Below are 13,570 nucleotides of genomic sequence, written 5' to 3'. Positions count from 1 at the left end.
TTGTGCATTTGCTAATTCTGTAGCCTTCCCTGCTCAAAACATTGCTCCTTACACCTGCAAGCAATTTGCTGAACTTGAATATAGGGAGAATTGAGGGAGATGGAAGCTCACCTATTTTGTATATATTTTTTTTTTCTTCATCTTTTTTCTCCCTCAATACATAGCAAATTTGGCTCTCAATGCGTTATCTCTTTTGTTAATGCAAAAAGATTCCCTGGGAGAAAAAATTGCTCATAATTACCAAAGAGATGGAAAACTGCATTAGAATAAATAAACCCAAAATTACTGTAATTATGTTTTGTTTGATGGGCTCGACTTGTAATCAAGAAGAGAATACTGAAAATGACGCTGACCCTTTTTGGATTGCAGCTGTATACTCAGTCTGAGATCCCTTTTCTGCAGAAAAGAGTCATTTCGGTTGATCATTAAGCTGTGTGCAACCTATTTTACAAGTGTTTTAAAATGAGCTTCACATTTGTGAATAAGACAAAAAAAAAAAGAAAGAAAGAACATTTTCCTCTCTATATATTGTTATATATATTCTCTATTTTATTTATATAAATATTATAATATAATATATGGATATATCATGTGTATTTATATTTTGTACCTTAACTGTGTAATCATAACAATGAACTGCAATGTTACATTTATTGTGCACCCTTAATGTTGTCCTATTAATGCGAGTTAAATTAAAATACTTTAGAATCTTTTAGAATCATTTAGAACTGAACATAAGAACAGCATTATTGGTGACAAATACACTAAAGCTGTTTTTATTTTTTTATTTAATTTTTTTTGTTTAGGGTTTTTTGTATTTGAAAACTATATAGCTTATATAATGCAGATAAACATTGATTATATATATATATAACATAGTCTATATATGAGTGTGTGTTTATATATAATAAAACACATACACACACACACACACACACACACATATATATATATACAGTCTAAATTACCTAGTGAAATTGTAAAATAGTAATTATTGCTTTACCAGTTGAAAGCTTCATAATTAAGAGAAATTACACATTTTGTGAAATATATATACATTTAATTATTTATCCATTTTATTATTCAGAGATCATCATGCCCTGACATAGGAGAACACTGTAGTCTGAACTATTTTTTAATATCTTTTTCTTTTCTTTATTGTGTGATCTTTTCTGTCAATAAGTAAATATTACTCAATAACAATCTGTCAGCACTTTCATTTTTTATTTCAATCATAGTCCACAATAAATATCTGGGGGCATACGTTTGCTGATCCCAGTATTACAGAAATGGTTTAGAAACCCCCAGGGTGTTATTGACAAAACAATTACGATTTTTTTTATTTTTTTTGGGGGGGTTGGAGAGTTTTCTAAAAGAAAGGAGAGAAAATCTATATATTTCTATATACTTGTGATTCTGAAAAATCACATCACAATGAAGAAAAATGTAATGTTTCACTTAGAAATTCAAACCCTTTACCTATTTACTTGCTTACACTCCAATCAAATGCAACTTATATATCTGGCTGCCCTTAAGTTACATCTTGTATGAAGTGATTTTGTTGTTCTTAGATGTCTGATGTTTGGAAGGCAAATGTATCCTTGGAGAATTGTGTGGTTGTCTATAAAGCACGTTTCTCTACTTCCTGCTTAGACCAATGTATTGCTAGAGCAACATTCATCTAGAATGGCCATGCAGGTGGTGTATCAAATCACTGGGGGGGGGGGGGGGGAATATATATATACACATTTTATTTTGAAATTTGTAAAATAAAACAAAAATGCCACCAGTCAGATGTAGTGAACAGCTACCCTGATTTTTTTCTGTGTATATATAAAACATCAGAATGCAGCTTCACTACATCTGACACATTTGTGTTTTATTTTAGAAATGTCAAACATGAGTTTTCTAATGCAGATCTTTCTGTGATTTGGAAAAATCTAAACCTAGCTACATGAGGTGTCACTGTAGTAGGTCACTGTGTACAATAGGGTTGGAATGAATGTCAGGTGGTTTAATACCAACTATTTCCCTGATCTATAAATCTTAGGAAGCTTTCTAAATATATTATAGAATGCCAATATGCTGTGTAGTTTACACCTTAATATAGACATCACATGTCCAGTCCTGCTGCCATGCCTATAGTACTTTATAGGGAATTGGAATTATAATGTATTGAGGCTTTGATTACACATTGGCAATAAATGGGTATACAGGACATCGCACAAGTAAATCATTTCAAACGCACTAGATGGTTTTTATTAAATGATTTGGGGAACAGATATATTGCCATATTTCAAAAAAGGTGATTTATAACTAGAATGTATTGTGCGCTCTTTTTTTTTTTTTTTTTTCTTAAATATAACATAGCGGTTATATTCTAATAGGTGATTGTATAGCTTTTCAAATGTTTTACATTTCATTTTTAAATGAAAGCTTTTCAAATTATATTTTAGCTTTTACATGCTAGCTTTTCGATTCGATTTGTTCTCTAAACAGATCTTGTTTATGTGTGCTTGTGTTTGTGTGTGTGTGTGTGTGCTTGTGTGTGTGCTTGTGTTTGTGTATGTGTTTGTGTGTGTGTGTGTGTGTGTGTGTGTGTGTATATATATATATATTAGGCTTGTCCTACCTATTATTGAAATACATAGTCTACTTACTAAAATCAGTTTTATTTAAAAAATCAAAACAATAAATGTTTATAACAGACTCAATAATGTGCACTGTGTCAGCTAGCAGTAATAAATTAATAGGAGTAGTTAGCAAAATAATCTGCAAATGTGCATCTGCATCTAAATATTATCCAGATTGAATTGTTAATTTTTAAATAAATGCATTCTAGATCATTTTCAATTGATTCTAGATAACAATTAATTAGATTAAAAAAACAGTGTTTACAAATTTGACATACATACACAAAATATTGATTGTGCTTGTGTATCAATGTATCCTAAAAAGAAATGCATAATTTAACGTTAAGAAAATATATACATGTTTGCTAAGATAAAAATGAGAAGTAAATTTCTACTCTGGTAGGTGTGTGTATGTTTATTATATTATATGTGTGTGTGTGTGTGTGTGTGTTTTATTAGGTAATACACAAAATATGTGAAATATTGTATTTGCTCTGTATATCAACTCAAATTTTAATAACACGAAAAACATTTTAAACAAAGTTCTATAGAAACTTCACACCATCATTTTTTTTTTCAAAACCATATTTTACTGCCTTAAAGAAATTTTATAACTTATATACAAAGTTGTTTTTTTGTTGTTGGTTTTTTTTTTTTTTTTTTAAAGATACAAAGCAATAAGTTAACATTTTCAATATAAAACTAAACTTTTGACATATAAGAACACTAAACACAACTGATTTCAGTAATCACATTTCAAATTTCACAAGGATGCCGATAAGCTCCCATTTTCACAAAGCATCGTGGTTACAGGCACACGGAACAAACAGAAGGGCAGGATCTGTGCAACGTGTATACAGAACAATAATAAAAAAAAAAAACATTATGTACAACGTTTCTGCCTTGCAGACCTTAACCACTTGTTTGCTGGAGGCTTTGCAACATATTGCTCTGCAGTATGTTTTTTTATATATTTTCCAGCATTCAAAGGGTTATTATGTGCAAGATAAAAGAAAAATAAAGAATAATAATTAAAAACAGAACAAAACAAAGAAAAAAACTACAAACAATTGGCATTTAAAATATGTGATGACAACACAATCATATTATAACCCTTTGAGTGCAAGAAAGTAAACAAGCCTCTGAGTTGTCACAGCATCTCTTTCACTGAAAAGGGGGTTAAAATATTTCTAATTTTTATTTTCCTTTCTTGTTTACAACCAATTACTGTGGCATCTCTGAATTTCTAAGTTAACATTTTCTGTAAGAGGTACCTAAATACAATGTAAAACAGGCCCAATTCTGCAAAAAAACAGTAATACACACTAATTCTTCTTATTTTATTTTTTTCAATTATGCACAGTGGAGAATGAACATATAGCAAACACACAAAACCAACCTCTTTAGTTTTAAAAGTAGAAAAGTTACTGTAAAAATGAAATTGATACCCTCATTATGTATAACGGTAAACCTTGTGATTTAGTTTATTTTTAATAATTTTTTTGTATTATTATTATTATTATTTGTTTTTTTAAATTATTTTTTTCTAAAACAGTGCATTTTGCCACGCAGACCTTTAACTGCATCGTGCAATCTTAGTGGTAGCATATTATTTTATTTTCTTATTTCTAATAAATATTTCAATACTCAATGATGGCCCATCACCCCCTCCAAAACTAAAAAAAAAAAAATATTAAGTAGTAGAAAGAAATATATTGAGCTCTTGTTCTCCAACCTAGAAAAGGCGACAGAACAAGATAGGCATTTGTTTACAAGGGGGGACATGAGGATTAATTACAGGAAGATGAATCCAGATATATTCCAATAACAACCGCCATTGTTTGAGTAAAGAGGTTGGATATATGACCACATGTTACCAAAGACAAAGACAGACAGGAGAGGATCCTTGTTATTGCCCTCTCTCTAAAAACATCTTTATTTTCCTTCCAATTGTCCTCAGGATATGGTTGGTTGGTGCCTGCTTTCCTCTCCTCTGTCTGCCAGGCTCCCCTTGTGCCTGCTGAGAGGATGGACACATGTTATGAAGATGCTCTTGTCAGCTACCTTCAGTTGGGTACCAGCCCTCATTAGATCTGAGTTTGCCTGTTATCACACCATGTCAGACATGGGGTTTGACGATAGTTCTGAAGGCACAGGACTCATTATTATCTTGTGTTCTTATGCACTTCTTGTAGAGTGTTATGTTTTATACAGTTTTATTGTGTGCCAAGGACACGTTGTGCCATCACATAAGTTGTGGTTGCTGCATAGCTTCCTGGTGGGCTGAAGGATACCACGAAGTATAGCTTGGAATGTAGGCTGCTGGTGTCCCAGAAGTCTTTCCAGAAGATGTTGGGGTGTTCCATACTGGGGGTACAGGGGGAGAACTAGCAGAAAGTGCCCTACCATTTGCCAAAGCACTGCTTTCCAGAGCTGCCCCTCCTTGCTTCATTAATTTCTTAAATTTGGATCTTTTGTTTTGAAACCAGATTTTTACCTGTGGAATATAACACCATAGAATTAATTAACAGATACATAAATACATAGAAACACACAGAGCAAAGTTAATAGTGAGCCCCCCCCCCCCCCCAAAAAAAAAATAAACAAAGCATTTCATAACATCAACATATGTCATTTAGATATAAATGGTTTGAAGCTACAAATAGTATGAATGATACACGGTTCTAAATGATATGTTGTAATAATAATACTAATACTAATGATAATAATGTATAATATTTATAAAAGGAACATTGCCAACGGCGGTGCTTTGTACATAGCGATAGGGCAGTGACAAGAACATTTAGCAAAAAAGTCTAGAAGTAAATAAAGTGCCCTAAAAATATGGTTTCATCAGAATAAATTAATCTGTCGTGACCCCAGTGTTAATTAGCGATAAGAAAGTGCTAGAATAGCGTTGGGAAGATAACGCTGGTAATTTTATCGATTTTAAAAATAAATTGAAATATTTAATACATTGTATTTGTTTACATTTAAACCTACATAGTAATATATAAATATATATATATAGATATAGTATTTTTTTTTTTATTTGGCAAGCAGACCCAACATACAATTACCTAAATCCCTTCAGTGTATCCTGTCAAGAGAGCTTGTTAAAATAATTGATTGCTATAAAATGCCATCACTTCTCTTCCTCTTAAAACTCCACCTTAAGTTAATGTAACTACTATGCAATCTGCTGTAAGATGAAGATGTGTGTGTATGTTTGTGTTTGTTTGTGTTTTTGTTTTTGAGCCACGTTATCATTTTAAACAGTTTAATATGTAATAGAAAATAACTTTAAGACAAATGAATTGTTTTGTGTGTTTATCGGTTACTTCTAACTATATTTATTTGGAGATTTACACATTTCTTTGTAGATCTGTACATTTATTTGTAAATGTTGCCGCATTGTGAGAGTCCTGTGATTGCTATAAGTAAATAGATGTTTAACGGCAGATTATTGCAATTTCAACGTGTTCAGAAATGGACAGAACGTTTCATTACCGTCCACTGGTACCTAATATCAATGCTGTAGGAATGTCAAATTGTATCAAAGATCTGTCTGAGTCTCAAGGTTAAATGTGGCAACTTAGTAACCAAGTCACCACGGTTCCATGTAAAATGGGTGCAGGGCACTTTGGGATAGGGTGCCAAGGCAGCTTGTAAAATCAATGCCGGTGCAATATGTGAGCAGGGTGCCAGTGTTAAAAATAAAGTGCACATGATGCCTAGGCTAGGGCATGCAGTTTGCCAGGCTGTATATGAGCAGAACGCCAGGGCTATGTTGGTACGGGATGCCAGGGATAAATATAAGCAGTGTGCCAGGGTTATGTGTAAATAAGGTGTCAGGGTAGGGTGCCATGGCTGTGTGTGTTTATGTTGGGTGTCAGGGCAATGTGCCAGGACATAAACCTGCAGGATGCCAGTCTCTTTGTAAGCAAGGTGCCAAGGCTGAGTGGGCAGGCATGGTACCTGTGTCTGTGTGAGTCCCAGCGATGCGGCCAGTTCTGCTCTCTCGGGCAGTGCCAAGTACTGGGTCTGCTGGAACCTCCTGTTCAATGCCTGGAGCTGCAGACTGGAATATATAGTCCTGGGTTTTCGGATCTTTTTCCCTTTGCCGTTGAACCGAACCTCCCCACCTTCCACCACAGTGCTCTTCTCAGTATCTGCCCCTGCACCGCCAGCAAAACCAAACACAGATCAGGTAAACTCCACCACAACAGCACAAACAATAGCAAATCACAAACAACAACAAACAACAAACACATCAAATGGGAGAAACAACAAAGCAGCAATCCATAATCCATGCAATGATTCTATTTTTTTTTTTTTTGTCCCCTAATTTTTTTTCCAGCATGCTGCAGTTTAGGTTTAATTACCCTTAATTGCATACATTGTTTATAGCGCCACGCAATAAATAATTACGGAGGCTAATGCGTGCACATCTGGGCTGCTGTTGCAATGGGCGCTGTGTACAGAGAGCTGTGACTGCTGCTGGCTGCTGCTTCTACCCTCCAGCTAGGTATCCAGGGGTATCTAGGGGGGATCCCGGGCATTGGGCAGGGAAGGCTGGGACATACATTGTTGCAGGTTCTATACCTGGTCCAGGCTGCATCTATCTCCAGCTAGGTATCTAGGGGCCCCAGGAAATGGACATTAAAGACAGAAAGATACATTGTAACTGGTACTGTACCTGGTGCTGCTCCAGCTAGGTATCTAGAGGTATCTAGGGGCCCCAAGGCAATGGCCAGGGAGACAGAAAGATACATTGTAGCTGGGGTATCTAGGGGCCCCAAGGCATTGGGTAAGGAGACAGAAAGATACATTGTAGCTGGGGTATCTAGGGGCCCCAAGGCAATGGGCAGGGAGACAGAAAGATACATTGTAGCTGGGGTATCTAGGGGCCCCAAGGCAATGGGCAGGGAGACAGAAAGATACATTGTAGCTAGGGTATCTAGGGGCCCCTATGCATTGGGTAAGGAGACAGAAAGATACATTGTAGATAGTACTCTACCAGGCTCAGACTGCCCTCCAGCTGGGTATCTAGGGGCCCCGAGGCAATGGGCATGGAATACACAGATACCTTGCAGCTTGTACTGTACCTGGCTCAGGATAAAGCTATCTGCCTCCAGGTAGGTATCTAGGGGGGCTCCCAGGCAATTGGCATGGAATACACAGAGATACATTGTAGCTGGCTTAGGATGCCCTCCAGGTAGGTATCTAGGGGGGGCTCCCAGGCAATGGAATACACAGAGATACATTGTAGCTGGCTTAGGATGCCCTCCAGGTAGGTATCTAGGGGGGCTCCCAGGCAATTGGCATGGGATACATTGTAGCTGGCTTAGGATGCCCTCCAGGTAGGTATCTAGGGGGGCTCCCAGGCAATTGGCATGGAATACACAGAGATACATTGTAGCTGGCTCAGGATGCCCTCCAGGTAGGTATCTAGGGGGGCTCCCAGGCAATTGGCATGGAATACACAGAGATACATTGTAGCTGGCTTAGGATGCCCTCCAGGTAGGTATCTAGGGGGGCTCCCAGGCAATTGGCATGGAATACACAGAGATACATTGTAGCTGGCTCAGGATGCCCTCCAGGTAGGTATCTAGGGGGGCTCCCAGGCAATTGGCATGGAATACACAGAGATACATTGTAGCTGGCTTAGGATGCCCTCCAGGTAGGTATCTAGGGGGGGCTCCCAGGCAATGGAATACACAGAGATACATTGTAGCTGGCTCAGGATGCCCTCCAGGTAGGTATCTAGGGGGCTCCCAGGCAATTGGCATGGAATACACAGAGATACATTGTAGCTGGCTCAGGATGCCCTCCATGTAGGTATCTAGGGGGGCTCCCAGGCAATTGGCATGGAATACACAGAGATACATTGTAGCTGGCTCAGGATGCCCTCCATGTAGGTATCTAGGGGGGCTCCCAGGCAATTGGCATGGAATACACAGAGATACATTGTAGCTGGTACTGTACCTGGCTCCTCTAAGCGGGTCTGGCTGATGCTGCTGTTGGGGTAGGACTGCACGGTACTGATGTAGGGGTTAGAGGAATGGCTGCTCACCGAGTTCACATAGGGGTACCCCAGGGGTCTGGAGAAGGACGAGGCTCCGCTGTACGAGCTGTCATGCTGGGAGTGCAGGCAGTGCATGGAGTAATGTCCATGGGACATGGGGGAAGGGGGCATCTGCTGGTTCGGTGGCCCAAACTCCATGAACACCGCCTTGCCTGACACCGGGCTGTTAATACTTTCTGGCATTGTAGTCATGGTCATTGCTTCTCTCTTCTTTTCAATCTTTTTTTTCCTATATTTTTTTTTGTAAAGGGAGGATTCCCCCCACCCCCCCCTTTTTTTTTTCCTTATTCCTTTCTTCTATTTTTTTCCCCCTTCCCTGCTTAATAGAGAGAAAAATCCCCAAATTTAAGCGGATCGGATATTTTCACTTTCCATTCATAAGAAAATGGAGTTTGTTCTCTTTGGGGGAGAAAAAGAAAAAAAAAAGTCCTAAGCTTGAGGCTGTGTAGAGCTGCACAAACTCGCCTAAGCGCCTAAGACTCAGCCCGCTTTGCATATTCATGACACGGCGCCGCTGATTGGTCGACGGGCTGAATCGAAGACTGGTGATTGGCTAAAGCGCGCCTCGGGCAGTGCTGGACTTGGAGGAAAAAAAAACAAAAAACGTGTGAGCTTGAGCCTTGCCTTCTCAGTGGCTTGTGATCTGTAATAGAACATCATAATATACTAAAAAAAATAATGATAAAAAAATGTCTGGGGAAACAGGACGTATACAAACACAAGGCAGTGAGATCAGCACACAGTGCAGGTACACAAACCCAATGGATTGTTTTAATCAGCCACATGCTTTATTTTCTACCTTCCCCCTCTTATTTTGCAATTGTCCAGTTTTCTTATTTTTTTTTTTTCTTTATTTTTTTTTTTTTTTGGTGTGTGTACAGCAAATGAAGCCCCATTCAGCATTTTATTCCAGTCAATTTCTGATGGGAGACAGCAATAACCAACCACTTTTTTTTGTGAACTAAAATTAATAAAATGCCCAATATAGTAAATATAACCCTTCCTCCCAAAAAAAGGCACAGGCCCTCCTATATGTAAAAAGCACCCCCCAATAATCACACTTTTAACATTTATTTATTTATTTATTATTATTATTTTTTACTGGTACAGATATATGCTTTTTTGTATCACGATTTAAGGATTTCATATTCCAATGGAATACAGATAATTTAATTGATATAAAAAATAATTTTACATGCTGTTCAATAATTTGATAATAATTCACATTGCATTAAGGTATATAGAATGACACATCCACGCTGAGCCTCTAGGTAAGTGTTAAGGGACATTCCTGTTCGTATAGACTTTGTTTTGATAATCCACATTTTTATTTGCATAATACTTTATTCACTAAAAACAGTTAATTATGATGAATCGAATAGAGGATTGCAAAATTTGGGTCAAAACAGTTGCATTGGAAAAAAAAATCTCACGTTCAGCAATATTCCCAGCTTGAATATTTGGCCTAATTTAATTTTCATCTCATCTCCCTATTTAATAGAACCCCCTATATGTACTATGGACCTTTCAATGCCGTTAGGAATCCATGCTTTAGAATGGCCAGGGTAAATCCCCAAATGACTTCGTTAGATAATTAGAAACTGTTGCTAATAATTTATTTCATAATTCAGTGGGGTGAGTGTACAAGCAATCTGATCTTGTGTAGGTTCACACGTGCAGCTGTATTGCTGAATCATTTGATTAAATCCTACTCAGAGCTCTGAGATCCCCAGCTGAAGCAGGCTCATTAGCATAACACTGATGTTTAATTTTCATACGGATAATTAGCCATATATTTAACAATAATAGTCACATGTTGCCTCTCATTATTAAACAGCCTGAGATTTGATCCGGCCTGAGTTGAACTTTTCCTGTTCCTTGTCTGTGACATTGTTCATATGATATCAAACCAACCCCTCCTACCACAGATCCAATAACCCAGATTTTGGTCAAGCAATGGTAATAAAATATATATTAAAAACCAAAATAAAATGCTATGCAAGATGTCTCTGACTATTGATAGCCTGCTAATGTAACCATTACCTTTAAGTATACAGTTGCAGGCAGATAAATACAGTAGAATTGTTCAAATGATAAAATGGCATTGTAACAACTAGGTGTCAACAAACAAGACACATTAATACATAGAGCGAACGTTAGGAACTAGTGATATATCACTTTGCCCAGGTGATGGGAATTATCTGCAGGGTTTGATTTCTGACTTCTATATAGAGCAAAATAAATAAATAATAATAAAAATAAAAAATAATATCGCTTTATTCCTTCTTGGTGTAAGTGAATCACAGCAGTGATAGAGAAAATAAAATATAAAAATGACCCTTTGTCAATAAAAAGATTCCGGTTTTTGGATTATAGATCCCTGTATAACAAGCAGGCACATTTGTGCAGTTTTTGTCACTGGAGATTGCAGAGAATGGCAACTGTTTCCCAAATTGTGTTTAAGGTGCCTTAGTTGAAAAACGAAAAAAAAAAAGAAATTAAAGAAAAGAAAAAAAAAAAAAAAAACTCAGACAGTTGACATGTGATACCTAACATTATTCTTTTGTTTGAAAGCATCCCGGTGTAATCACAGATATGATTAAACTGTCTTATTTGAAATGACTATAAAAAGGAAAATTATAATATAATACATTTAGACTGGATGTCTTTCAAAACGATATATATATATAGATATAGATATATCTACATCTATATATATAAATATGTGTGTGTGTGTGTGTGTGTGTGCGTGTGTATGTATGTGTTATGTATATATATATATATATATATAACTGTGTGTGTGTGTGTGTGTGTGTGTATGTATGTGTTATGTATATATATATAAATATGTGTGTGTGTGTGTGTGTGTGTGTATGTGTTATGTATATATATATATATATATAACTATGTGTGTGTGTGTGTGTGTGTGTTATGTATATATATATAAATATGTGTGTGTGTGTATGTATGTGTTATGTATATATATATAAATATGTGTGTGTGTGTGTGTGTGTGTGTATGTGTTATGTATATATATATATATATATATATATATATATATATATATATATATATATATATATACATATATATATCATTAAGGTAGAGTTAATATATATATGTGTGTGTTATGTGTATATATGTATGTATACATATAGATATATATATAAAAATATAATATATATAACATTAACGTAGAGTACGTTGGAATTAACCCTTGCACGTCAGAGTGGCATATTAGCTTCTAATAGTCTCCATTGAGGGTAAGCTTGCCTGCTATACTTTTATCAGCCACGTTTATAATTAAGGTTATAAATGAGTATATTAAATCCCACCACCTCACTATAATTGCTGTACAAACAGCTTGTTACCGCAGCAGTGGGTAAAATTCTACAGTCTTCATAAAATTATTACTGGGTTACCTCAATGTAAACACACCCTAAACAAGTTGTTGGACTAATCACAAGCATCTCGATTACACAGACACAGAAATACACACATACAAAAAAAAATAAAATAACGAATTTGATTTGGTTTGGCAGATATGGAGCAGATTATGAAGGCTTGCTTTGCAATGTTTATAACCTTGTGGTTTGTTCAGAATAAATCTCTCAGCAACCCATCCTGCACAGTGCACAGAAAATCACAATTATTAAAATTGTGTATCTCATCACATTAGAAGTCACTCTAGCTTAAATAAAACGTAAGCGATCCACCTCCTGTCTATACTCTTATTGTAACTGCTTAAGGTTGTAGAAAATAACAAATATTTATTATTTTAATCTTTTTATCTTTTTGTAAATTGACATCGACATAGTTATGCAACTATACACACACAGACACAGACACACACACACACACACATGTATATCCCAATAAATCTCACATACATTACATTTTAACATAGTTCTAGATTTTACAAACAGCCCCAAATAATCTGTAATAATAAACAGAAAATATTCCTTATATTTTATAGCAACAATGTAACGTGTCATGACAACATTTTGTTACATTACATTTTGGACAATGCAGATTGTATAAACACAGACACGATCACCACACAAACAAAGACAAATTTTTAAAAAATGTAATTAAAAGAAAGACAATACCTTGCATATTCTAATATTTAAATTGTATATTTTTCGTCCCCAAGATACAGTGATAAAATTATATATAAATGTACTTTAAATGTATGGCTAACAGTAAGGAGAAATTAATGTTTTACCATTTCTCAGTAGATCAATATGACTTTGGGTATTTGTGTATCCCTCTGGATCCAGTGCCTGCCTAGTGGTCTGGGGATTTTATAATTTGAATAGCAAATTAAAAGCGCTTACATTCCGGCAGCCCTGATTAGCAGCTTCCTAATTACACAGTACAAGCGTTGCCTCTATAATAGGGCTGGCCTGATCTCTCTTCCCTTCCTTCCTCAAACTATCCAGAGCCCAACATCTTTCTTTATCTCTATGGCGATGGTGACATTATTTTATGTAGTAGTAAGTGATGTTACATTCTTTTTATTATTATTATTATTATTATTATTTTATAAATATAGAATTATTTGCCTTCAATATTAAAAAAATGAACAGACAAAACAAAAAACAAACAAACGTATTGATCCTGTGCTGATTATAGTTCTGCAAGTTAATGCACTTGTGAAATGAAACAGGATATATTATATATATATATATATATTTATAAACACACATCACAGATTTAATATTTCCCGTTATTCTTATTATTCCCTGATTGGTAATACACAAAATAAACACACTGTAACTATAATTTTGTTTAATAAACATGTTTTATTAAATGTAACAAATTGAACCTCAACAATGAATTGACTGAT

The 13,570-nt window shown here is 35.7% G+C and overlaps 1 protein-coding gene across 1 annotated transcript; it reads right to left on the bottom strand.

The window, feature by feature from the left end:
• Positions 1 to 4,242: 4,242 nt before the first annotated feature.
• Positions 4,243 to 9,188, bottom strand: DLX1 (distal-less homeobox 1). The gene is made up of 3 exons (XM_063428644.1): positions 8,622 to 9,188; positions 6,612 to 6,811; positions 4,243 to 5,130 (listed from the first exon to the last, which is right to left on the bottom strand). The coding sequence occupies exons 1-3, from the start codon at positions 8,917 to 8,919 to the stop codon at positions 4,879 to 4,881; spliced, it is 750 nt and encodes a 249-aa protein (XP_063284714.1). The 5' UTR covers positions 8,920 to 9,188; the 3' UTR covers positions 4,243 to 4,878.
• Between the last annotated feature and the right edge of the window lie 4,382 nt (positions 9,189 to 13,570).

The sequence above is a fragment of the Pelobates fuscus genome, chromosome 8 (assembly GCF_036172605.1).
Source record: "Pelobates fuscus isolate aPelFus1 chromosome 8, aPelFus1.pri, whole genome shotgun sequence".
Taxonomy (NCBI): Eukaryota; Metazoa; Chordata; class Amphibia; order Anura; family Pelobatidae; genus Pelobates; species Pelobates fuscus.
Note: the sequence above shows the minus strand (reverse complement) of the source record. Positions and strands in the feature narration are given on the sequence as shown.